Source organism: Triturus cristatus, chromosome 4_2 (genome assembly GCF_964204655.1).
Source record: "Triturus cristatus chromosome 4_2, aTriCri1.1, whole genome shotgun sequence".
Taxonomy (NCBI): Eukaryota; Metazoa; Chordata; class Amphibia; order Caudata; family Salamandridae; genus Triturus; species Triturus cristatus.
The window spans coordinates 477,612,192-477,638,241 of NC_140586.1; the positions used below are offsets into that span (position 1 = coordinate 477,612,192).

Here is a 26,050-nt window from a genome sequence, read left to right on the forward strand (position 1 = left end):
CCAACTTCAATAACAGAGGGAACCAAGGCCTCCTGGACCAATCTGGAGCCACCAGGATCACTGAAGCCCGATCTAGCTTGACCTTCAGGAGAACACGCGGAAGCAGAGCAATAGGGGTAAAGGCATACATCAGGTCCCCCTCCCACCGGAAGGACAGAGCATCCACCCTCCAAACCGCCGCAGAGCAAACCAGAGAACAATACCTCTCCCTCAAGGCGTTCCCCGGAGCGGCAAACAGGTCCACCACCGGGATCCCGAACCGAGCCATCAGGCAACCAAACACATCCTGCGTCAGGCACATGTCCGACAGGGAGGGAAACACCCTGCTCAGGCGATCCGCCTCCGTGTTCAAAATCCCCGGTAGATGTAAAGCCCTCAGAGACAGCAAGTGAGACTCCGCCCAAAGGCCGATACGTCATAGAAGGGGGATCCTTCATCTATTCACTGCTGACTTCATCTACCAGTTTTCAAGCCTCAATAACCCAATGACCGGTTACTCACCGGTAATATTCATTGCTCCGAGTCGTAGCCCTCCCCGTCCCAGTCCTAACCACATGAGCATAGCTCCTCCCACCAGAAACTCCCAAGCAACTTAAAACCCATCCCTTCCCTCCAGGCCACACCCATACCCTGAGGCATATAACTCCGTGACCCGCCAGTCCACATCCTGTACCAACCAAGCACAAGAAGCCGAACAGGGAGGGAGGGATGGGAACCTGGACTGGGACGGGGAGGGCTACGACTCGGAGTAATGAATATTACCGGTGAGTAACCGGTCATTACCTCCTCGTCAGCCCTCCCCGTCCCAGTCCTAACCACATGAGCAGATACCAAAGCAAGAATCGGCTTCACTCAGTAGAAAAAACAGACTTTATTACTCACAGAAAAGTCACACCACCGGAGCAGAACGCAACACAGCGTCCCCAAACCCAGCAGAATCAGTCCCCCCTACCACCAAAGGATAATGGGACATAAACGTGTGAGGAGAACTCCAGGTAGCAGCCCTGCAGATCTCGGCCATGGAAGCCCTTTGAAAACAAGCCCAGGAAGCCGCCGCCCCCGAGTCGACCTCCCCTGAACAGAACCAGGAGCCAACGCCCCACATGCCTCATACGCAGCACCCACAGCCCACCGCAGCCAACGACTGAGGGTAGCCCCAGAAGGCTTCAGACCTTGACCAGCCAGCCCAAAGGTCACAATAAGGGATTCCACCTTACGATAAGGCGCAGTACGCATCAAATAGATCTCCAGAGCCCTCCGAACGTCCAAACAGTGCAGCCGCACCTCCGAAAGAGGACCAGGACAGAAAACAGGCAACACCAGATCCAAAGAGCAGTTAAAAGAGGAAGGGATCTTGGGAACAAAGGAAGGATCAGGCCGCAGAACCACCCGATCAGGAAAAAAACGTAAAAAAGGGACCGAACAAAGCAAGGAGCCCAACTCCCCAATCCGCCGAGCCGAGTTAATAGCCACAAGGAACAGAACCTTGATAGTCAGAAACCTCAAAGACACCTCATGCAGAGGCTCAAAGGGAGCCACCTGCAAAGCCCCCAAAACCAGAGGCAGATCCCAACTAGGAGCAAAGGACCGAATGACAGGCTTCTGAAGGAAACAACTCAGCAACAAGCAGGACACCAGGGGTACCACCGGGTCACAGACCGAACCCCGAAAGGCCCGGACAGCAGCCCAATGAGCCCTCAGGGAGGACACAGCTAGACCCAAGTCAAACCCGTCCTTCAAAAACTCCAAGACATGCACCGGATCCACCTCCAACGCAGACCACCCACGCGCCTCACACCAAGACTGTAAAGAAACCCAATGCCGGGCATAGGACTTGAGAGTCGAAGGGCGCCTGGACCGCTGAATAAATTCCGCCACAGAAGGAGAACACCCCAAAGCCACAAGGTTCCTCCTCTCAACAGCCAACCCGCCAATCGCAGGCGGACCAGAAACTCCCGAGACAGAGGGGGAAATGACAAGGGACAAGGGACCACCGGCAACCTCCAGCAAGGCTCCACCGCCAACTTCAATAACAGAGGGAACCAAGGCCTCCTGGACCAATCTGGAGCCACCAGGATCACTGAAGCCCGATCTAGCTTGACCTTCAGGAGAACACGCGGAAGCAGAGCAATAGCGGTAAAGGCATACATCAGGTCCCCCTCCCACCGGAAGGACAGAGCATCCACCCTCCAAACCGCCGCAGAGCAAACCAGAGAACAATACCTCTCCCTCAAGGCGTTCCCCGGAGCGGCAAACAGGTCCACCACCGGGATCCCGAACCGAGCCATCAGGCAACCAAACACATCCTGCGTCAGGCACATGTCCGACAGGGAGGGAAACACCCTGCTCAGGCGATCCGCCTCCGTGTTCAAAATCCCCGGTAGATGTAAAGCCCTCAGAGACAGCAAGTGAGACTCCGCCCAAAGGCCGATACGTCGCGCCAACAAATTGAGGGAAGCCACCTTCGCGCTCCCCTGGCGGTTGATATAACACACCACCACCGTGTTGTCTGACCGTACCATCACATCCCTCTGGAGGACCCAAGGCAGAAAATGAGTCAACGCCAACTGAACCGCCTTCAACTCCCTCCAATTCGAGGACATTCCCGCCTCCGGCACAGACCAGAGACCCTGCACCAACTCCTGACCCAAGACCGCATCCCAACCCACTTCGCTGGCATCGATCGTCAGGACCAACCTCTCCTGGGACACAAAGGGCGAGCCCTGTAAGAGGTTCCAATCCACCAGCCACCAGGACAACTCTCGGACGATGGACACACCCCCCGGTATCAACCGCTCGTAATTCAGAGAGGCCGGATCCCAATGCCCCAGAAGATGATTCACTAGGGGGTACAAGTGTAAACAGGCCCAAGGAACAATCATTACAGTAGCTGACATTAGCCCCTGAACACGCAACCACTGGCGAGCCGTGGAAGACTGAGCCCCCAACACCTTCCTCAGCTCGTGCATAAGAGTCAATCTGCGTGGTTCCGACAGGAAGACCTTTCCCAACCTGGTGTTGAACACCCCCCCCCCCCCAATGAACAGCAGTTCCCGAGTGGGGTGAAGATGGGACTTCTCCAAGTTCAGAATCCACCCGAACTGTTGAAGGAGACTGCAAACCTCCAGGGATTGTGCCTGAGCCTGAAGGAAAGAAGAGGAAGAAATCAACCAATCGTCCAAGTAAGGGAACACCTGTATACCCCGAGCATGCAACAAACCCACCAAGGGAGCCAACACCTTAGTAAACACCCTTGGAGAGGCAGACAGGCCAAACGGTAATACCTGGAACTGGTAATGATCCACCCCCACACAGAAACGCAGGAACCTCTGCGAATCCGCGTGCACTGGCACATGAAAATAAGCATCCCGGAGATCGAAAGAAGTCAGGAAATCCTCCACCGACAGGAAGGGAAGAATCAACTGTAGAGTCACCATTTTGAAGGACCGATGAGGGATACATAAGTTCACCGCCTTCAGATCTAGCACAGGACGGAAGTCCCCATTTGGCTTCTGGATCAAGAACAGGATTGAGTAAACCCCCCGACCCCTTTGACTCACAGGCACCTTCACCACAGCCCCCTTGGACACCAAGTCCCGAACTCTGTCCAACAGAGCACGGCATCTCGCCGGAGACCTGGGAACAGGGGTAGACCTGAACACATCCACCGGAGGAGTTCCAAATTCTATCCTGTAGCCCAGCCGGACCACCTACAGGACCCACTGGTCCCGAACGAACTCCTCCCAGACTGGAAAAAAAGAAGTGAGGCGACCCCCAACCGGCATCCCCATCATCACATAGTCACTACTTGGAGGGATCTGCCGAAGAGGAAGCACCCTGTTGACCCCGGGACTTGTGGAAGGAAGGGACACCCCGGCCACGTCCCCTACCACGAAAGGGCTGGGCCGCCATTTTAGACTGAAACGCCTGCCCAAAAGCCCGCTTATAACCCGCAAACTTCCCCATCTGAGAAGAGCGGACCGGAGCCAACAATTTCTTGTCCTCCGCTGTCTTCTTTATCAAAGCCTCCAACGGCTCCCCAAACAGCTTAGAGCCCGTGAAGGGAATCTTCATTACGGCTGCCTTCAGAGCAGCCTCCGCCTTCCAAGACTTAAGCCACAACTGCCTCCTAGCAGCAACCGAGGCACCAGCAGCCGCCGCTGCAACGCTAAGGGAGTCAAAGGACAAATCCGCCAAGAAACGCAACTGTTGTTCCAACATGGACAAAGACTCCGAGGGATCCTCATCCTGCATGAGCTGCGCAGAAATACCCTGACAGTCTTTAAGAAGCGACTGAACAAGATAGCTTGTGTAAGCCGCAGACCGAACTGCAAGATTAGAGGCAGCAAAGGACCGCTTCAAGGCCCCTTCAACACGCTTGTCCCCAGGATCAGAAGGAACCGCATCCTCAGACACCACCAGGCTCTGAGATGCCATACCAGCAAGCAGGGAATCCACCTTCATCACAGCTGGAAATTCCTCCGTATATCCCTGCAAGGGATACCTCCTAGCCAGAAACCGGGAAAAGGCATGTTTGTCAACACCCTTCCATTCCCCCTCCAGCACCCTCCGCACAGAAGAATGAATGGGGAGGCTTTCAGGTTCTTTCTTCAGGTAATTAGCGAAGAAGTCTTCAGACTCTCCACCCGCCACGGGACCAGGGAACCCCAAATTGTCCCGAACATGCTGCAGAACACAACGAAGGTCTGACCCCTGGACAAAACGACCCTTCACCTCCTCATCAGAGTCCATGTCTGGATCGACCTCCGCCGAGGCATCCAATTTCTGTTTCTTAGGCCCCTTGGGATCACGAGCCACAAAGGCAGCCGCCACCGCCGCCTCAATCATCTTTTGAATATCCGCCAAGGAAGGAGCAGTGGAAGACCCAGGACCACCACCTCATCCACACAGCCGAGCTACCGCACCTCTACCCTCCATGTTGTGAACATAAGAACAGAGAAACAGACCCCAAGAAATACCGAGCCCAACAAGGAAAAAAATCCCCAAAGGGCAAACAGGGAAAGCCCCACCGATCCCCAGCCAATCCCCAACAGGACTGAAGGCCGGCCCTAAAACCGGCCAATCAGAGACATCTACACATCCCATAAAAGGAAAGGACAGGGCCAAACCGTAAGGATACTAAGGAACCCAGAAGCCCCCGCACTAGGAACTAGCGAACACAGAGGTAAGAAACACCCCAAAGCCCCAGCAGAGCTGCAGGTGATTAGAGCCACAAAAACCCCATACGACCCCCACAGACAGCAGAGACAGACACGAGGACAGGGGAAACTCCTCCCCAGGGCTCCCACAACGCAGCTCCACCCAATCAGCAGGAGTAGAACACCCAACCCTGAAAGCCAGAGTCAAAGACCCGAGGAAGCTTGAAGCGGACTGCATAGCAGCAAAACGGCAATCTGGAAACCGATCTGCCTATACCTCAACTGAAATGTAGTGGCTTGAATCAAACAGGAGACAAGTACCGAAATCCCCAACACCATGCCCCCACTGGCGAAATGGAGAAGCCAAAACCGCCACGCCCCCGGCGCGCAGAAAGGCATGCCGCGCCTCACACCTTCCCTCCCCCCCGGGCGATCCCGCTAGAGCAGGGAATGAACCCGGAAGAGAGGAGGCCGCAGCAGGGAGTCACCACCCCACACCAGGTAGTCCGGACCCCCCAACCCCATGGTCCCGCTAAAGCAGGGACTCAAAGCAAATGCCTCTCAATGTAAAAACCGGCACATGAGGGGTTTAAACGGGCGCTAAACATCCTGTTTCACACTCACCCGACAGGAGGCCAGTCCCAGCACCTTCTGTCACGTCGAAGTCCGCCCGGAAGTGAATCCGCAGAAAAAACAAACAGGATGTGGACTGGCGGGTCACAGAGTTATATGCCTCAGGGTATGGGTGTGGCCTGGAGGGAAGGGATGGGTTTTAAGTTGCTTGGGAGTTTCTGGTGGGAGGAGCTATGCTCATGTGGTTAGGACTGGGACGGGGAGGGCTGACGAGGAGGTAATACTTACCTTCTACATTCTAAGATCTAGCAAGTGAAGATACAACACACGTCCACCATTTTTGGTACAGATCCAGACTCCACTCATCATTGTGAGGGTTTCAGATTCTATTTCAATGGCCAGCATGCAAGGTGCGCCTTTGAAGATACCAACCGTGTGGCCTTTGTTCACGGGCAATAGCTGCATAAAGGCGATTTGTACTTTGCATTTGTATACTGACTAGGTATATCTCTAAGGGGATCCAGGTCTCTACTTCCCACTCCATGGTAGGGTAGAGGAGGGTGTTGTGATAAATGTGCCCACCTTCAGCTATTCACACATTCAATGTATCCCCAAAATGTATCCTTGTTCATGTGTATACTTGAGTACTGCAGACTGTATTTATGATCAAGGGGTTTCTCTCATTTGCAAATGAAGGAATGCCAGCAGACTGTTTGGACAGACTTGCATTTGACAATTTAAATAGGAAGTGTGGCCCTTTCAGGATTGTGAAAAAGTGGTAGGTAATGGACAAACATTAGCAAGAACTATTCATACAGGTGCCACACTTTCTGTAAGAAGGCCCAAGCCGCTTTTAATTTTACTATTAATCACCATGGGCCTGCCCAACTGATGAAAATGTATGCTGAGCTTGATAAGAAAGTAATGCTTTAGGTCAACTACACGTCACTTCCTTTCCATGACTTCACATTTTATTACAGAATGTATATGATATATTGTGAGATCTGCTCAGCTCTGGATAATGGAGCCCTTGAGGCAAGTGATCAACGAGGTACACAAACCCTTGCTGTGTATGAGCACAGCCAAACCATGTGTGCTATTTGCAAACGAGTTGTGCCACATTGAGGAAAAATGCAATAATCTAATCATGCGCTGTCAATCTTGGCACTCTTGAAGTAGAGAGTGCTACTAATCGACAGAATACGTCTTCACCAGAGTCTTACTGGGTCAAAGGGTGAAAGTCCCTCTCGGTTGGTATACTGCACTGCGGCACCCACGGGCAAATCACATCAAACATTAGTGTTGTCTTGTTATGTACACCTCATACAAAGTATTAAAAAAATCATAAAAGTCAATATTTAAAAAATATCACAGATTACAATTCACAATTCATACAAACAGCATGAATTCAAATGTTTTCTAAAAGCCCACCACAATTCTTATCATAAAAGCCCCTCTGCCGACATATGCGCAGCTTCCATGCCATATGCATGAAATGAGAAAAAGTGCAGACTACTGTTGGATCACGGATAGGATTGGAGTTTCCATGGAAGCTGCCACTTTACTAAGCCTATTTCCACCTGGGATCCTCGGCAGCCAAATCTGTTTTACGTGCTCAAAAAGGTAAGCAGAATAAGGAGCATGCACTGACAAAGGCAAAAAGTCTGTCTTTGAAGTGTTAATGCACGCAGACACAGGCGTGCACAAATGCTGCCTGCATTAGTGCATCAAAGCTAGACCAACTGGATTGCAAATTCTCTCAATATGTATTCTTAAACATAAATGCTCATTTTCGGATTCACATTGTAATCCCCTGGCTAAATAGATATGTTTGTTTCAAGATTCACCATGAAGCATTCTGTTCTACACATCAATTGTGCTGCTGTGTGTTTTGCCGTCAAAAGGCCCTGCTTTCAATGAACGTGATTCAGTGATATGATTGTCGTTTCAGCATTTACTTTCGATTTAACCTGCAGATCACAAATGTCTACAGAGGAAACTCATCTGTTAATTTCCACACGTGAACACGGTTCTCTGCTTTATTGTGCTGTACAGAGTTTATCCAATTAGTTTTATATAAATTTCAATACAACCTATGCAAACATTCTAAAGCCATCTTCCAGTACACTGCACCTGAAGTCTACCATAAACACTCTGAGGCGCAGTAACACACAGAGATAACAAAAAAACGACTTAGTCCTTTCAATGCGTGAAGAATTCTAGAACAGAAAGCACCAATGTACCTCCACCGCAATAAATAAACCATAAAGCCATACCATTTCTTCCACGGTTGCGGGGCCTTTGGATCTCAGTCGTAATGTTTCTCTTCCAGTGGATATTTTTCCTTCTGTCAACTTCCCACCTTTCGATCTGGGTTCGATCATCTCTGTAAACAACAAACATGTAGTTACTTCAGACACATTCCAACATTATTAGAGGTTATGTGTAAAAGGCATAAGCAGTCAGCAGGAACACTAAGTGGACTGCCTGGACTCAAGATTGCTCTAGAAAGGCTTTCTCTAAAAAAATCTCTCACTCTTCATGACAGCCCCCAAGCATCTCCATTATTGTCTCTCTAGCATAACTTAGGTCTCGCCTCTTTGGTATCTTTTCCAAGTGTCTCCCATTATAGTAGTGGTATATTCATGCACACACCCCATTGATTATTCCATAGCATGTGCACAGCTCTGTGCTCCACCAACTTCAGACAGTGATGCTGTTCATGAAAACAAAAATGATATCAATATTTCCCTTTTAGATCGGTTTTTGACAGTGTGGCTTTTAAATAGACCTATCGCTTGCAATAGACTGGGCTTTCCCCCCATTCAACCATTGATTTATATCAGATGCATGTAACTGATAGCAGGCTGTTCTTACAACTATACGTTAAAAATCTAAGAAAATTAATGTACATTGAACCCAGATCTCTTGAGTGTTAGTGCTTAGTTACTTCTTTATGGGCAGACTCCACAGTAAAGGGGTTGTACATTGGCGATAAGCTGTCACTCTTTTTCATATTTATTTTTTTATAGAAAAGTGAAGTTGTACCTTTAGTCATATTTTTCATGGTTACATTTGATTTGATTAATCAAGAAGTTAACCTCGGTGCACGTGTCCCATATATAGATCAAGTGCCCACAGGTGTTACAGAGAGAACGGAACTTGCCCAAAGGGCTGGTGCAGATGTGTCACCAACAACTTGATTTTGTGTGTTCTCCATTGTTGGGCCAATTATTGTTCCCCAACATGCAGAATTCTGAGGTCAAGCACAGCAAGTGGCAGCAGTAGGCGTGGAAGCATTATAGTTCTAAAGTGTCTGTTCTCTAGAGTGTGGGCGGAGAATGGTGAGGAGTGTGAGGGCTTCACAATGAAATTGCAAATACAGAAAACGTCATTGAGGAAAGAACATAGCTGCATACATTTCTCATATATAATGCATTTATCATTTTCAATATTGCAACAAATGGGGTCAATTCGGCAAAATGCAAAGGGGTAGTGGAGGTGACATTACACGCCATTTAACCTTTACTTTCACTCATACATGCATGCTTTCACATACACACACACATTTACTCATACACACACTCATTCTCACATAACCTCTTTCTCACCCGCAAGGGTGCAGACAGCATACATTTCAAATAATTTTTTACGTATCTCTGCTGCCAGGGAGGGTCATACTCCAGGAAATTGTAATTGATTCATCATTACACTAATTGTGAGCAATAAAATATTATTCACTATTAGTGTAATTAATAATTGACAAAAAAACAGGAAAGTGGTGCTGCCCTTGTGTGCCTTGCACTAATTCTGCCACCTCTGAGGCCACGGGTCACAAAGGCAGTGCCAGGAGTGGCAAGGGGCAAGCCAGGGGTCACCTAACTGACATCCACGGTTCGCTGTGTCTCCTACTCAGTTAAGGAATAATTTTAGTAACAAACATTTTTAGATTACTTCACTCTTTTGCAAATAAATCAGATATTTCTACAGTAAGAGACTTTATTCCAAAACAGTAGTGGCTGGTGAAATCTGAAAGTAGTGAGGCGTATGAGCAAAGGATGAATCATAGTACAAGCGAGCGTGCCCGATGTCGTGAGGCAGATTTGGTGGTGTTCTCCCCCTAAGAATCGTAATCAGGCCCAAAATACTTGAACTGGCTTCAGCCTGCCAACCTCCCTCTACTAACAATGGGCCTCATTAGGATGGCGGACAGACTTCCATCCAGCTGCCATCCATTCGGAATGGAGACCGCCCGCCTCAAGGCGTCCATACCACGCACCGGATTACGATGCAACTGCCACCACCGCAGTCGCAATGTCTTTTCATTTTATTGCGGCGGGTGCTGCAGTCTGCAGCACACGCCACAGTACAATGAAATCATATGTTACATATCCCTGCACTACGTTGCAGGCACCATGCGGTGCCTGCCACATGGTGCTGGGATATGTAGGGGACACCATCATAGGTGCCCCCCATGGGCCATGTCTGAGGCCCAGAGGGGGAGGGGGCCCGCTATGGGCACCCATGTCCATATCCGCCTGCATGGTCACGGCGGGTCAACGGCCGCTGACAGACATGCGAAAAGGGATATCATTATCCATACGGCAGTGCCTGCCAGGCACCGCTGCCATTCTGTGGAATGCGGGATGTCCGATGGGCAGTCGGTCTTTCCCACCGCCAAATATACGGCCACGGTCCAAATGTGGCAGGCAGAAAACATGATTGCGAAGGTGGTGGGACTGCCACCGATGGGCTGTCAGTGGCAGTCCCACCGTCATCGTAATTGGGCCCATGGTTGTTTTAAGGCCAGAACTGCCGACTTTGGAATTGGAGAACCACGTTCAGTTCTTGGCTTTGGCTGAATATCCTGTGATTCTCGTCAAGTCACTTAATCTCCCATGTGCCTATAAAAAATGAATGTGACCTTGTGTAATATAATTGGTGCTCATTTAAAGTGCTTCAATGCCTTTGGGTCGAGTTTGAACTATTATAAAAACTGCAAAAAGAAGTGCAAAACAAAGCCTTAATATAATGAAAGACAAATAGATACCTATTTAGTGGCTGATATGAACAAAGCTAAACCATAAAATTTGTATAAATCACAGCATCCTTACTTAAATTGTGTGATCTAAGGCAAATATTTTATTTCCAAAAACACACTAGGGAGACAATCCCAAAGGAGAGCGTATCACTCCCTGTCTGCAATGAAACTCACAAAATATATGTCCCACTAAAAACAAGGGTCATCTATAGAAGTAAAAAGAGAAACAAGAAAAAAGAAGAAGTGATCTTTTATAAGGACAATTATCCTCACTCACCCGAGGGTGACATGCTTCATCATCGGGCTCCCTCCTCACATCAGGGCCGCAAGGTCCCAGAAGTGGGCTACGACTCCCCACCAGAAAAATATTAGGTGGAGAGGAGCTTGAGGTGTTTTAAGGTGAGGATTCCACAAAGAAGATAAGTGAGTCAGGGGCAGAGTGCGCAACCCAAAAAAGTGAAAAGTTAAAACTATCTCAGGGGCCCAAAAACTTTAGTCGGTGGTACCCTTGGATAGGATTAAAAAACCAAGAGGACTGGGGGTTCGAAACAAATATACGCCATAAGTGGTCAGCATGTTTCTGCCATTATTAGGTTCAGAAGAAGTTCTTACACATTCATCAGGACCAAAAAACAATTCAAGTCACTCTGCGTAAACAAATAGAATTAGAAAACACTCGATTTAGATGGCTATACTGGCCGTGTTCAACTGTAATCACAGAAGTGATGGGTAATTAATACGCCAACTCCATCTCTCAGAGATAGACTCGGCTGTCAGTACACAGTACTCCTCCAAGATTACTGTGTCCACGGGGGTCAGGGCAAGAGTTATATTTTATTTCACCACAACTTCATTTTCTTCACTATAATGCATGAAAGCACTTTCAAGCGTGAGTTCAGAATATCAGTTGCACAAAAACCTATTTTGTTTGATTGTCATTGGGTCGAAAAGCTGTTTGACTACATTGTCATCCGTTCTTGGCCTCTCAGTACAGCGCACAGTGCTGAACACATTAGCAGGCAGAATTCTAAATTCTGCCTCACTGAGAAGCAAACAAGACCAATGTTTCTGATCTAGCACATACTTCTGTGTCTAGAAAGCAAGTTGTCCAATTATATTGGAAACTTGCTTTCTAGACATCAAACATATGTCCTTGCAGGATAAATGACATCTCAGAAAATATGTATTCTATGTCTAGAAAGCAAGTTGTTAAATTATGTAACTTGCTCTCTAGACACAGAATGTATGCCATGATTACTTTAATAAGCATTTTCGGCCAGGCAGAATTTACAATGATTATGCTGCAAATGCCTAAATTGCTCCAAACAAAAGACTGCTGTCTTGCGGGTTTTAACTCCACATGTACTCGACCTCTGAGCTGTGCGTCACTGTTCTACTCTCTGGCATACATCTTGTTATTCTGGGCAATTGCCGCTTAAGTGCTGCACACTTCTTGGATTTGTATGTTTTAAAAGTTATGCCAAACTTTTCAAAACGTGCACACGAAAAGCGCTTAGCTGACCCCATGGGTTTTTAGCAAAAAATGCATGCACATTGCACAGAACATCTTGTATTTTGGGATATATCTTTCCATGACACTTCCGAGGATATCTTACAAGGCCTGAACAGAAGCTAATTACAACGTTGCTGCTACTAGAGTGAAAGACAGAGAGAGGAAATAGTGGAAAAAGAAGAGGGTGAATAGGCAAAGGCAGTGAGGGAACAGTAGGAGAATGGAGAGAGTAAAGCAGGAAAGGGAGGGAAAGTGATCCTGACCATAAACGAGAGACAAGAGAGGTCAAGACCACGTACCCCAGTAGTCCTGTAGTGCGGTAGTGTCGCAGATGGAGGCACTGCATACCAAATGGTCTATGTCACTCTCGTTCCACAAGGCCAAGCTAGCATGTAACCCGGCCCCACTGAGCCATGAGTTCAGTCTCAGGAGTCTGTGACGTCAGGCCCTCTTCCAAAGGCTGCAACCCCTCCCATTTGCAACTCATCACCCTGTGACGATTTGGAAAAGGAGGGGTGGTGAGAGGCAGCTCTTTATAACTAACAGGCTGCCCCAGGTGTACAAGGCTGCTACTGTAGACGCCCGGGCTGCTTCAAAATGTGACGCTTATTGTGTCAGTTGGTGGTCCTAGACCATCCCTAAGTATTGTAGAACCGGGTTGGCAGCATGTCAGCTCGCACACTGCTTATTATTCACTACTACCAAGTGGCTCATGCGCTCTAGTGAATGTGTCCAATTAAAACTGCCTGACTGCCTGACATACACTTTGGAGAACAGAGTGGAAAGGCGCAGACCAGTGCAGTGAATGCTTATATATAACGCAAATAGGATCTTCATTGCTCTTTGTATTTAACATCTGTTAGAACTGGGGGTCTCTAGTTGGCAGAGGTAGGTGCCTTTGACCAAATAGGGACCCTTGCTTCTAAGTCAGGGAAAGGGGATTACATTACTGGATAACCCCTGCTCACCCCCTTGGTACGTTGACACGAGCAGACAGGCTTATCTCAGAGGCAGTGTGTTAAACATTTGTGAACACATACAGTAATACAGTGAAAACACTACAGATGGACACCACACAGGTTTTTATAAAAATAAGTATTCTTTATATAGACTTAACACAAGACCACAAACGACAAAAATCCACAATACTGTACTCAAAATTGACTTAAAGATGGTAGAATTAACTTAGTTCAAGTTGATGGTAAATGCGACACAGTTCTAACAAAAGTACCTGGATGCGTAACGCAAAAGAAACAAAAGGCTCGCAGTGTTGGAGATGCGTCGGTTCCTTGCTTCGGGGGAGACGATGGGTCGCGCCTCAATGCTTGCGCAGAGTAGGGGATGCATCTTGATCCTTACCGGAGAGGAGGTGATGCGTAGATTCTTGTATTGTGGCCCAGTTGCGATGCGGCAAGTTGGCGCCTCGATGCGATGCGACAATCCGGTGCGATGCGATAAGATGATGCCCTTGATGCGACGATGTGAAGACGATGCGTACACGCCCTGGCAGCCTTGCGGCGACTCTGTACTTTGGAGCCACGACAGGCCCTGCAACCCGCTTCTCCGGTGATGCGAAGGTGACCCTCACGGTGGCGTCACGCTTCTCCGGTGATGCGACAGCAGACAGCTGCGACGAAGACACGCTTCTGGGGAGATGCGGCGGCAGCACACTTCTCCGACGATGCGACGACTACACCTGCGGCGGTGACACGCTTCTTCGAGTTGTGTCGCGCTTCCAGCTCCCAGCGACACTCAGGCTTCTGCAGATAGAATTCCCAGCAAGGAAATTCAGAGGAGAGCTGGTGGTGAAGTCTTTTGTCCCTGAGACTTCAGCAGGAGGCAAGCACAAGTTCAAGCCCTTGGAGCAATATTCTGCAAGATGATGAAAGTCCTTTGAAAGTTCCTTCTCCTCTCCTTGGCACTGAATACACCACTGTAGGCAAACCCAGCAACACAGCACACTGGCAGGGGGGCAGTACAACTCCTACAGCTTCCTTTGGTTCTTCTCCGTGGCAGAGGGTCATCTTGTTGTTCCAGAAGTAATCTAAAGTCTTGGGGTCTGGGTCCCCATATTTATAATACTTTTTTCTTTGTTCTCTGAAGGCAGAGAGGCTTTTGCCTAGTACAAACCAGTTCTGGTCAGTCCTGGAGCACTTTGTTGACAAGACTCCTTCTTTCCTTTCACAGTGTAGGCCAGGGACATCAGACGCACCACAGGAGGTGGAGCCAGCATTGTGGAGGGAAGGCACAGCCCTATTCAGGTCCCAGGTGCAGCTCCTCCCACCCATCTACATGCAGATCTCTCTATTCAGCCCTGTGCTGACTCACAATACACAACCTAGCAGAAGCAGGCTTGGACAGTTAAGCAAGAAAATACCTACTTTCTAAAAGTGGTATTTTCAAACACAGAATGTTAAAACCAACTTCACTAAAAGATGTATTTTATCATTCTGAGTTCAGGCATACTAAACTCGAATTTCTAGCAAGTTCCCTGAGTCAGTTTCAAACTTGAGGGAGGAGAAGGAGCGCCCTGTGCTGTTGCTTTGGTGGATGAGGGGGGTGTGGGTGAGTGAGAGGGAGGCAGAGCATAGTTGTCTGGTAGGATGGTGGAAGTTCAGGCAGTAGTTGATGTAGGCTGGTTGTGCAGTGCTTTGTAGGCGTAAATCATCAGCTTGAATTTGCGTCTCTTCTGCATACAGAGCCACTGGAGTTTTTTTAGGTGGGGGGTGATGTGGATCCATCTGGGGAGGCGGAGTTCTGTATAGTCTGGAATCTCTGCAGAAGGTGAGTAGTGATCCCAGTGTAGAGTTGCCAAAGTCTAGTCGACTTGTGAATAGGGCATGAATGACGGTACATCTGGTGTGCAGGGGGATCCATTTGATGGCTTTTCATAACATTCAATATGTGAGAAAGCGGGCAGAGGAGATTGCATTGATCTGGGACTTCATGGTCAGTTTGTTGTCCAGGATTATGCTGAGGTTTCTGGCATGGTTGGTCGGATTGGGTGATGGTCCTAGTTCTGAGGGCCACCAGAAGTCATTCCAAGGGGTGGTGTTGTTGCCGTAAATCACCACTTACATTTAGTCTATGTTGAATTTCAGGCAGTTATCCTTCATGAAGTTGGAGACGATAGTCATCCTCCTGTGGAAGTTCACTCTCGTGTTGGGGGGGTTTTCTAAGAGTGTGTGTCGTCTGCATCAGATATGAACTGACGATTCCACGATTCCACACCACCTAATTTACTCTGTCCCTGCAGCTTACATGCCCTTTTTATGGCCCGACATAGTAAGGGCCGTCAGAGGTTTGGCCATGTGTCTTTCCCGCCTCCCTCGATTTCGAGTGGGTGGACACATGCCCAGTTTTTGCTTTTACAAACCCCAACCCAAAACATGGCGGTCTGTAACAGTAAAACTTTTCAATTTCTCCTACGCCATGGGAGAAAACTCTTGCTTTGCGATTTTGTTTCTGAAAATAAAAAAATAAAATGAAAGTGTACAGTGCAATGCTGTCATGTTGATGGAGCTGCAAGTCACACTTTCAATGCATTTACAGGAACTGCCATGATGACAGTCTCTGTAAATGCAAGAGATATCTGCTGGGCCAGCGGACATCTCTAAACTTAGCAGGCAGAGTACCCATGGCGAGAGTAACGCACTCCGCCATGACAATGGTACTATCAGGCACTCTATAGTCCCAATCAATCATATATTATATTAAACTATTATTTTTATTAATAATAACCTCTTGGCCATTGGATTGAGTGTCAGGTTCACAAATTGAAAGTGCTTCAGTTTTGCACTATGTTATACATTGTAGGACAGGAGCGGATCTGTAGACTTACTCATTTCATTCTGCAAGATAAAAATAGTGTGCATGCTAAGGAGTGGTAATAAAGAGCTTATGAAAGTAAACATGACTTCAATACAAATCTAAAGGAAATCGCCAGGATATCTGAAAAATCCATAATTTGGTTAATTAAACTGAGTATTTAATACAAAAAATGGAGAACAAGTTGTTGATCCACAACTGGACACGTGGTGTACCTCAAGACCCCTCCTCACTTTCCTCAGTTCACTTTTATATCTTTTTTCAGCCATGACATGAAATGTTGGTGAATGTATGGGTGAATATTTATGCTGATGATACCCAACTGTTTTTCCTGCCACTGCGGTTTTTGGAAGGGACTTGCTGGATTAAATAAATAATCTGTTTAATGAAATCCAGTTCTTGATGGAAGACAACTGAGAGGCCCTGAATACCAACACGACTCAGTTAATGCTAGTGGGGTGCTACCTGCAATCAAAAGTCTGGGTCACACTTAAGCTTCCTTTAGGAGGTCGGATAGAGAAATCTATGCATCCAAAAAGGTTGAAAATGCTAAGGGTTATTTTTGATATGTTGTTAACATTTGAAGAGCAGGCTAATGAGATCATGAGGTAATGTTGTGATTAAATCCACTTCCTAGCGACCATGCGTCACTAACAGGATAAACAAATCAGGGCTACCATAGCACAGGCTAGTGTTTGGTTGAGCATTGATTATTGTCGTGGCCTTGGCTCCTCAGCAAAAGTGAAAGGCTGACTCCAAAAAGTTCAGAAGTGATGGAGGTTTCTAGGTATGAGCATATCACCCCCACCCTGAGGAAGTGTGCCATGGCTTCCAGTACACCAAAGGGTCATTTTCAGAGGTCTGGTATTTATGCTCAGATACTTATTTAAATGAGGTCCAACTCACTGGATAGAGGCTATAGAATCACAAGAGAAAAATAATAGATAAGGGATGACATCTCTGTCAGCATGAAAGAAAATATCAGCGGTTTTAAGCATTCTAGTGGCCATCTGCTTAAAACTGAACAAAGAGCCCACTGAAATGACATGGCAAACTGCGCCAAATATATGTTGGTCTGAGAAGAGGAACTAGAATTAAAAAAATACATGAAGGAGTGGCCAATAATCCTACGGGGTTTACAAAATGATTGATGTAAACCATTGTGTATGACATAAAAGAAGATGCTCTAAAGAGTATATTTAAGTTCACTAAGGGTGTGCAAGCTTTAGAGTGAAGACAACCCGGATTGTTGATGGGAAATAATAAACATATGTTGTGAGATTGCTCTGCCCTTGCTACCTGGTGAAAGGACACTTCGAGGGTCTAGAATGGGTTTGGTGGCACATCCACCAAAGCGACTGAATCAGTGTGTGGTCATTTGATATCATCCGAATAAGTTGAAGAATGCTGGGAAGCTGTGCTTGGGCTGCCTCAGCTCGACCAGCTTTGGTCTTGGACCACCACCAATCAGCCTCAGTTAATGCCAGTGACCCAGGCTCGCAGTGAGACCCAATGAGGCAGGTTTTCTCTCTGCTGTGGATCTAAAAAGCGAAGCTCACCGTGCATTCCCACTAGTGCAACAGTTGTTTAAAATAGGCTGGTCACTGGACGTGGCCATCGAGTGCAGAAACAGCTGCACGCACAGTACCTGCAACATTATTTGTTTTGCCAAACTAAAAAGAATGACAGGAAACACACATTTTCTGAACATAAAGACCACACTGCTGCTTTTAATGTTCTGAATAGGTAGTGTCTAAAATCATAGAGCCCTTTCTGTTGCAATAAATATAAAAGCGGTGAAGGACATATATGTCATGGAATCACAAAGCAGAATGGAAGAAACTAAAAAGAAAATGTATTTTCTCCATCTCATGTCACTTATTACAGAACAATTGCATATTTATCTTTGTAAGAATAAACATTATTAAACCATGTCAATCATTTTACGTTCTTTTAACTAATAGCTGTTCCATTGGTAAACGGTATAGCCGATATGTAGCATAAACCATAAAAACGAGTCAAGAGAAACCATCTATCATGTCTGTCGTGAAGGTGTGAAGGCATCTTTCCTCGGATTATGGGAATAGATGTGTGGGTAATTTTTACCTTTTTATTTTCATTTAATGAAGAGTAGAACACACGCTTGCTTAACAATTTCCCACACTGTCTGAATTGCAAATCACCTTCAGCAATTATTATTATTGCAGACAGGAATCGACGCATATTGATTTGGAAAATATTTGCATCGTTCGAGAAGATCTAAAATGCCAAAATTCTCCAAAGATCCTCATACACGTATAACACCAACATCTATCGATCTATGCCCGAATGCCTTGCACTTCCTACGTCAACATCAGAGGGAATCAGGCTGTTGATGTAATTGTAAGGAGTGTGTGCGCTGTTATGTTTTAGAAGGCGTCCTGTCTGAGGGGGAAGGGGGGAAGGAGCACGCAGGAGCCCGGTAGATCCCTTTACATGTGTTTATTCAAACCAGAGATGCATGCACATAACAGGCAATGTCAACAGGGCCGCCCCCTTCCTTTTCCGTGGTCCCCAATGGTAATACTAGGATTTTGTATTCCTTTATGGGAGAATATGTGCCCAAAGAAAAGCTCACATTCTGCTTCATTTAGCGTTCCAAAGAGTGGTTAGCTTGGAAGTTCTCCAATTCCCCTTTCCACACTGGAAAATGTAGGATGATTGTGTTCCTTTGTGGGAGAATATGTGCCTGAAGGAAATGAGCTCATCTTTCTCTAACTCACATTTTCCTTTGTTTTGCGTCGGTCCAGCTTCGTCCAGACAGCAACCACCCTTCCTCTGGTGCTTTGTAATGATCCTCTTTCACGCACTCCAAACACTAGGATGTCATTACTGTAGTTTAGATGGTTTTTAATGAGCTATAAGACTCTCCGCATCATTTTGTGCAATATCTTGGCGGCAGATGACTTGTCAAAGATGAGACGTTTGTATCTAAACAATCCAAGGTGCATGGAGAAAGCTGTGATGCACTGTGACATATGACACTACATCTCCCCCATTGTTAACCCCTTCTATGCTCATGACGAGCTCAGCTCGTCATGAGTCACAGTGAAGCTCACGCGCGATAAATTCCCCGACTGTGCGGGAGAATTAATCAGTGGGCGGGGTCGTGGCGAGCTCAGCTCGTCATGAGCAGAGCTCCACTGTGAGTCATGACCAGCTGAGCTCGTCACGAGCACAGCGGCGCTGCGGCCCCCCCTACCCCCGCAGGGAAGGGGCTAAATAAAAAGTACACACAAAAAATACATATATACATCATAACTTCTCATGAGTCTTGGTGGTGCTCAAATCAATCTTCCAGATCTCGTTCCATGAGGTTGAAGAGACACAGGAGACATAGAAGAGTCATCCGCGGCCAGCACAGGTGACACAGGCACAGGGGCAGTCTTTGGGCTCTCCTGACTCCCAAATGGAAGGGTTTCAGGGTATTTGAAATAGGAAGAATCTGATGTGATGGATTTCCCAGGATGATGAATAGTTAATATGTGTCCTCTGTTAGTCTCAGCCCTCAGTGGGTGAGCATCAAAAGGAGCATCAGACTTAACATTTTTTTTTGCTGCCTGAGAATGGCTTGGTCTCCTCTTTTGAACACAGTACTCTGAGGACAGTGGCATCTATCACCATTGGTCTTAATTTTGCATTTGTGAGACGAATCAGTAGTGCTAAGTTTATCAATGTCATATGATCTTTCAGTGGTCCATTTTGGCAATTTGGTTCCCATGCCTCTCCCAAACATTAAGGTGGCAGGGCTTTCACCTGTGGTATGCACGAAGAATAGAGTGCAGAACTGATTTGAGTTCAAGTACCTCCAACGTAGTGCTCTGAACGGTCTTCTTGTGGGTGCTCATAAATTGCTCGATGAGGCCAGAGAGGTGTGCTTTTCTGATGTTTGACAGTTAAATGAGTTAGAAATTCTTTTTTAAATTCTCGACTATTGAAAGACCGGCTATTGTCAGATTTCAAAAGCAAAGAAACAACCGAGGTTGCAAAAATATTTTCTAGTCTTTTTTAATGACTCTGTTGTGAGTGGTTGAAAACATATCTTCCATAAGGGGAAAGAGGAATATTCTTCAACAACTACTATAAGAAGATGACCATGGTCAAGGGGTCCAAAGAAATCAATGGCAATCTTCTCCTACACATGCATTGGAAGATCAGACATGTTTAACAGACGCAGGGTTGTGTTGGATGACAAGCAGTTGCACAAATGACATGCCCTTGATTCCTTTTTAACTTTTTCACCAAGACAAGTGAACCACACTCGGTCCCATAGAGCTTGTTTAGTAGAAACAACTCCATGATTTGCCAGTTCAATGACTTGCTGTCTCAGGCTCTCATTTATAACAATTCTTGAACCTCGTAATATAATGCCTTCTGGGGTAAATTAAAGTTCTTCCTGCACAATTTCGAATTTCTGGTATTCAAAGTCATCATGAAGACGTAGAGTATGTTTTCGCCAAGACTGATGTGTAATAATATTTTGAGTATTAGCAAATCTCTGTCAGTGCTCGTGGCAGCAATGATTTGTCCCATGCATATGGCAGCAGGGGTACTAGATTGAAGCATCAGCCACTTTAGAAGTGGTGCCATGACTCGGTATTGGTACACGTGAGAAGTAGTCAGCAGGGTTTTGAACTTCTCCTGGATGATGCACAATCGTATAATCATACTCCCGCAGTCGCAATCACCACCTCTCAAAGCAAGGAGGCATCTTGGCTTTAGGATTGCCAAAAATGGAGACTAATGCTTGGTGATTGGTGACAACCGTGAAGTGCTTTCCATACAGGAACACATGAAAATGTTCACAAGCCCACACCACAGCCAGGTTTTTGTTTTTCAGCTTGTGAATTAGCACGTTCCTTCGGAGACAAACTCCTACTAGCATAAGCCACAATGTGTCTTGGTGAGTTACGATGTCCATTTTGCCTAGGCAAGTATGGCACCTAACCCCACTGGACTGACATCAACAACAATCTCCATTTGTAGGTTTGTTTCAAAATTTGCCATTTCAGTGGCATTCTCCATTGCACGTTTGATTTTCTTGAAGCTTTGTTCACGTTCATGTGACCATCGAAATGGAGTATTTTGTTTCGGTAAGTCTCTCAATTGGACACTTACAGTGGCAAAGTAATGTATGCAACTTGAACAATAATTGGTCATACCAAGGAAGGATCGCAACATAGTTACATCTTGTGGGGAAGAAGCAGATGACAAAGCCTGAACTTTATTTGTTCTGCAGTCATTCCTCCTTCAGAAAATATATGGCCAAAGAACTTGAGATTTGTTATATGAAACTCACACTTTGTTGCATTTAGAGTGAGACCTGTATCTGCAAGTACATGACATATTTGTGTCAGAGCTTTATCCTGTTCCTTTCGCGGGGCCCTAAAAACCAGTGTCATCACTGTAATTGAAAGCATTTGTGATGACTATGCAACCAATGCGATGAATGACATCTATTTCAACATTCAAAGTTCTGCTGCTCAGAAAGGGGGAAAGCAAGTGCAATTAATTTATGTTCATATTACCTATTAGACAAAAATAAAGCTGCTTTTGTCTATACACTGGTTTGAAAGGACTGTGTATTATCAGAAGTAATAGTTGCTTATGGAGTTCCTTTGCACCATAACAGGTCAGAGATATGAAGACCTCAGCATGTGGAATTTATTGTGTCTTGCCTAGTTCTTGAATAGTTTTTGGGCCCTATTTACAAACATAGGTTTAGTTGTAAAAATAAGTTTACAACCAAGTTTACATGTTTACATGCTTAAAACCTACCAGGAATTCACAAAGCAATTACTGGCAGGCATAATGCCATTTACATGTGTGAGGATCTCTGCCACGAGAGCAGAGTTCTCAGCACCCATAAATCCAACTCAAAGTTTGGGAGGAGGACCTTCTTAAGAGTGGTTAGCTTAGAGGTTAATGAACACCCACAAACATGCATATTTGTGGGACCTCACAAACTCCTCCAATTATCCTTCTCATACTGGAAACAGTAGAAATGTTACTCCAGCCAAGGACAAGCACAAATCCCTGTCCAAAGTGGTAAGAGGAATGAATCACCAGCAGAAGTGGTGGGACTGTAGGGCGGGTTCTCCAAAGTCGGTCCTGGAGGGACGAACTAATGCCATATTTTTAAGATAACTACATTTATCTCAATGGAGATATGCTAAATATCTGGCATGGATCCGGCCATCCAGGACCGACTTTGGAGTACCCTGTGTGTTTGTACAAAGAATCCCATTACACCGTGCAGAGTACTTTGCTAGGAGAAGTCTGCAAAGCATGAATAGACATGCTGTGAGAATATTCTTCACAGAAGTACTCCTGAAATCTAAAAGTTTTCCAGAAGTACTGCTTGACATGCTTATGGTGTTCAGAAAGTCAGAAAATCACAACCAGATAGAAACTGAGTTTCTGACTTTCATTCTGCATCATGCCCACTTTATATTAGTACCAACTGACAACTTTGTTTTCCAGGATGTTGGAGCTGATAAATGGAGTTGATAATTTTGTTGTTGGGACAGATGCCTTCTGTCTATTACAAAAAGCTGCTACGGTACCTGGCCTTAGGGAACTGATGGAGTCTTCTAAATTTACATCTAAAAATATTTGCAAATATTATTAGAAGGCAATGGATTTGATTGACATTATGTATTTCTAAAGACAATAGGCACCTCTATTACCATTGTACAATCACAGAGTTTATACAGCTATCAATTCAGGATCATACATATAATATTGATGTCTGCAGTAGCATTTACTTCTACAGTAACATTAGAGACAGTCTGGGGGGTAGAATAGGATGGTGCAAAGTCCACACCAATACATTCACATGAAAGCAAGAAATAACTTGTCTCGAAAGGAAGGTGGAGGGGTGAATGATAGAGACATTCAGATACCACATAAGTATGGGGCACAAGAGAAGTCCTAGCTTCTTCAGTGAACATCTATTTCTAGAATTCAGTGGTACTGCTTTTGGGAACGTGTCTCAGTAGTAACGCAAGTATATTCTTAACAGAAATAAAAGAAAGACATTCAAATAAAATAAAAACTGTACAGGAATATAGAAAGGCCTGGAATTGACACAGTAGACTGAGTGTGAATTTGAAGCTAAGAGAGCTGGAGAATAAAATTGTTATTATAAGTTCAGGAGAAAATGGGATCAAAAGAACGGTTTCTGCATGGTATCAGGTGTGTTTTCCTTAGGTAATGAGAAACAGCATGTAGTAACAGTCTTTGTGAGAACCCAGGACCAGTATCGCCCCCACATTTTGCCCTCATTTTGACTGGTTTTCTGGCTCTGCTAGCCAGGCTCAGGGCCTGTGCTCTGATTAAAAGTAGATGGTAATTAGGTATAATTACAATTGGTACTGACAACCTACCTGTAAGTCCCTAGTATATGTTATGGCATGTAGTTTTAGAGGCCCAGCAGATTTAATGCACTTAAGTGTGCACTAATGTGGTACCTGCTGCCATTTTATAAGCCAGCCCTGCCTTGCAGCCTTCTTTTAAAGTAGAATTATATGCAAATTCATGAGCACACTTTTAACATGATTGGATTTGAATACGATTTTATAAGATGAAAAATAATCATGGTAAACTATATTTGTTAAAATGAGAATATAAATATATATATTGTGATTATGGTTGTAAATTGGTGTGTCATTTAAAGAAATATGGTCTGAATAAACATAAAGAAGATAAGCAAAATTGACTTTGGAATTGAAGGTATTTCCAAAGTAGTATATTACCTTATTTTTACAAATAGGTCACGTCTAAGGTCTCTTCTAGGTGCCCCAGGGGTAGGGTGCCTTGTAACTATCAGCAGGGACATTTTAAAGATGTTTTATATGCCCAAGGGAGGGACAACTGCCAATTTAGTTTTTCCCCATTGTAAGACATTGGCTCCATAGCTAACAAGGGAATACTTTAATAAAATATATAACTATTGATAGAAAAGAGCTGAAATATAATTCAAGGACTTAAAAGGATAGTTATGATAAATCCAATAACTTACCATTGTTAGATTTGTTATAACTATTACAGAGAATAAGTTATGGAACTTTCCTTTCTGTGATCCAAAATCCAGCTTTCCAACAGCCGTTGTATGGTTGGCCAGCCTCAGCCAGGTTTAGCCAAGCTGTCTTAATGAGATGTGAAGTGGCCTGTTAGAGAAACAAAGGATTTCCTGTGGGAGGAGAACTGAAACTGCAAAGCTGAAGGCAGGAAGGAGGTGGGGGGGTCAAACTGGTGCTTCAAATAGAGAATGACACTTTAGACAGGACACAGCATCATTCTGCACCCCCAGTCAGACAGGAGTTCTAGTATTTAGATTAGTGAGGGGAGTGTTAGGGAATCTTAGCCACACCAGTGGGTTGGCTTAGCCAGATCTAACTCTTCAGGAGAGGATTTCTCCATTTTGGATTTTGGAAGAATAGTGCTTTCTGGGACAAGAATATGACACACTTTGGAGGAAGTAGTCATACCTGAGGGTGGCACCCTGTATCCCATTGGCCAGGGGTGCCCCCCTGCTTGATGCCCAGGAACAGTGAATAAATATGGGAGAGTTTATGTTGCCTGAAACAACAAAGAGAAGGACTGCCCTGCTGATCTGCACCCAAAGGACTACACTTTGAAGGACTGCACCTGCTGCACAATCTGGTCCTCCAGACCCAAGGACATTGCCCAGCTTTAAAAGGATTAAGAGGTGGACTCCCTGAAAGCTACATGTTAAATTTTTCATTGGTATTCTGATAGCCAGCCTCCCACATGCACGCAGTGACCTGCCCACAAAATAAGCCAGGGTATAACAGTGGGGTGGTCCTAACAGCATTCAAGAGTGCTCTAAACCTGCTTTCCAGCATTATCGGACTAACCCACCGACCTCCAAGACAAAGTCTCCTTTATATCTTCCAATATTACTGGAAACTAAATAGAACAGAAGCCTCTAGCAATGTATTAATAATTCTCAGCCTCGTTTATCACCAGGGGCCATAAACCTTTCCACTTGCTATTGTAATCCTCCAGCTGCGAATTTCCTCATGCCTTGTTTCACGGACAGTGTTTCTGCTGAAAATGATATAACCAACAATAAACATTATTACATACACTAGACCTGTTCACTCAAGTTCAGTCAGTCCTCTAAATCTAAAGATGCTGACAGCTCTATATTTCATAAAAAGTCTCAGTGCAATAAGTGTTTTTGATTATATGGACAACTATGTTTTCATTCTAGGTGGCATTCAACTTTATAACTTTCAAGGTTGCTGGCTGCAACCGAAATACATTATTTTGGGCTATTCAGAAGTACAGGAAAGCCAAAGAAAGTCAAATAATATGAACTAGGAACAAAAACACTTACACAGCAGGTTTAAATCATGGGAGGTATTCTTAAAGTGGATGAAGTCCAGCTTTGTTCCCTTTAAGATCTCCTTGAATCCCATCCTCTACTCTCAGTTCAAGATACTGCTGGCAGAATGTTAACTAAGGTGACATGGTTTAGCTTTGACATCCCTACTCACACAAGGCTTCAACGTCTTCCAGTTCAAGCCAGCATCTAATTCAAGGTTCTTTTAGTCATCCACAGGGCCATATATGATTAATTTGCTTGTTTTCTTAATAAAACAAGCATTAGCAAAGCCAATAGGTCTTGCCTATGTCCAGATGTTTCACCATGTTGTGCACAGAATGACTGATGTTCAGCATGTCAAAATGTTAGTAGGATAAAGGAGAGTGGGGTGGAGTGGAGTGCCGTACAGTGGAGTGTCGTGGAGTAGAGTGGAGTGTTGTTTAGTGAGGTAGAGAGTTGTGGAGGGGCGAAGAGCATCATGAAGTGCCATAGAGTGGTGTATTATGGTGTAGAGTTGAGTTGAGTGACATGGAATGGAGTGA

The 26,050-nt window shown here is 45.5% G+C and overlaps 1 protein-coding gene across 1 annotated transcript in view; it reads right to left on the reverse strand.

The window, feature by feature from the left end:
- GIPC2 (GIPC PDZ domain containing family member 2) overlaps positions 1–26,050 on the reverse strand; it is a 551,697-nt gene that overhangs the window by 48,590 nt on the left and 477,057 nt on the right. Inside the window, exon 4 of the mRNA XM_085601974.1 lies at positions 8,009–8,118. Within this exon, the coding sequence (XP_085458100.1) occupies positions 8,009–8,118 (110 nt within the window). The remainder of the gene's footprint in view (positions 1–8,008; positions 8,119–26,050) is intronic.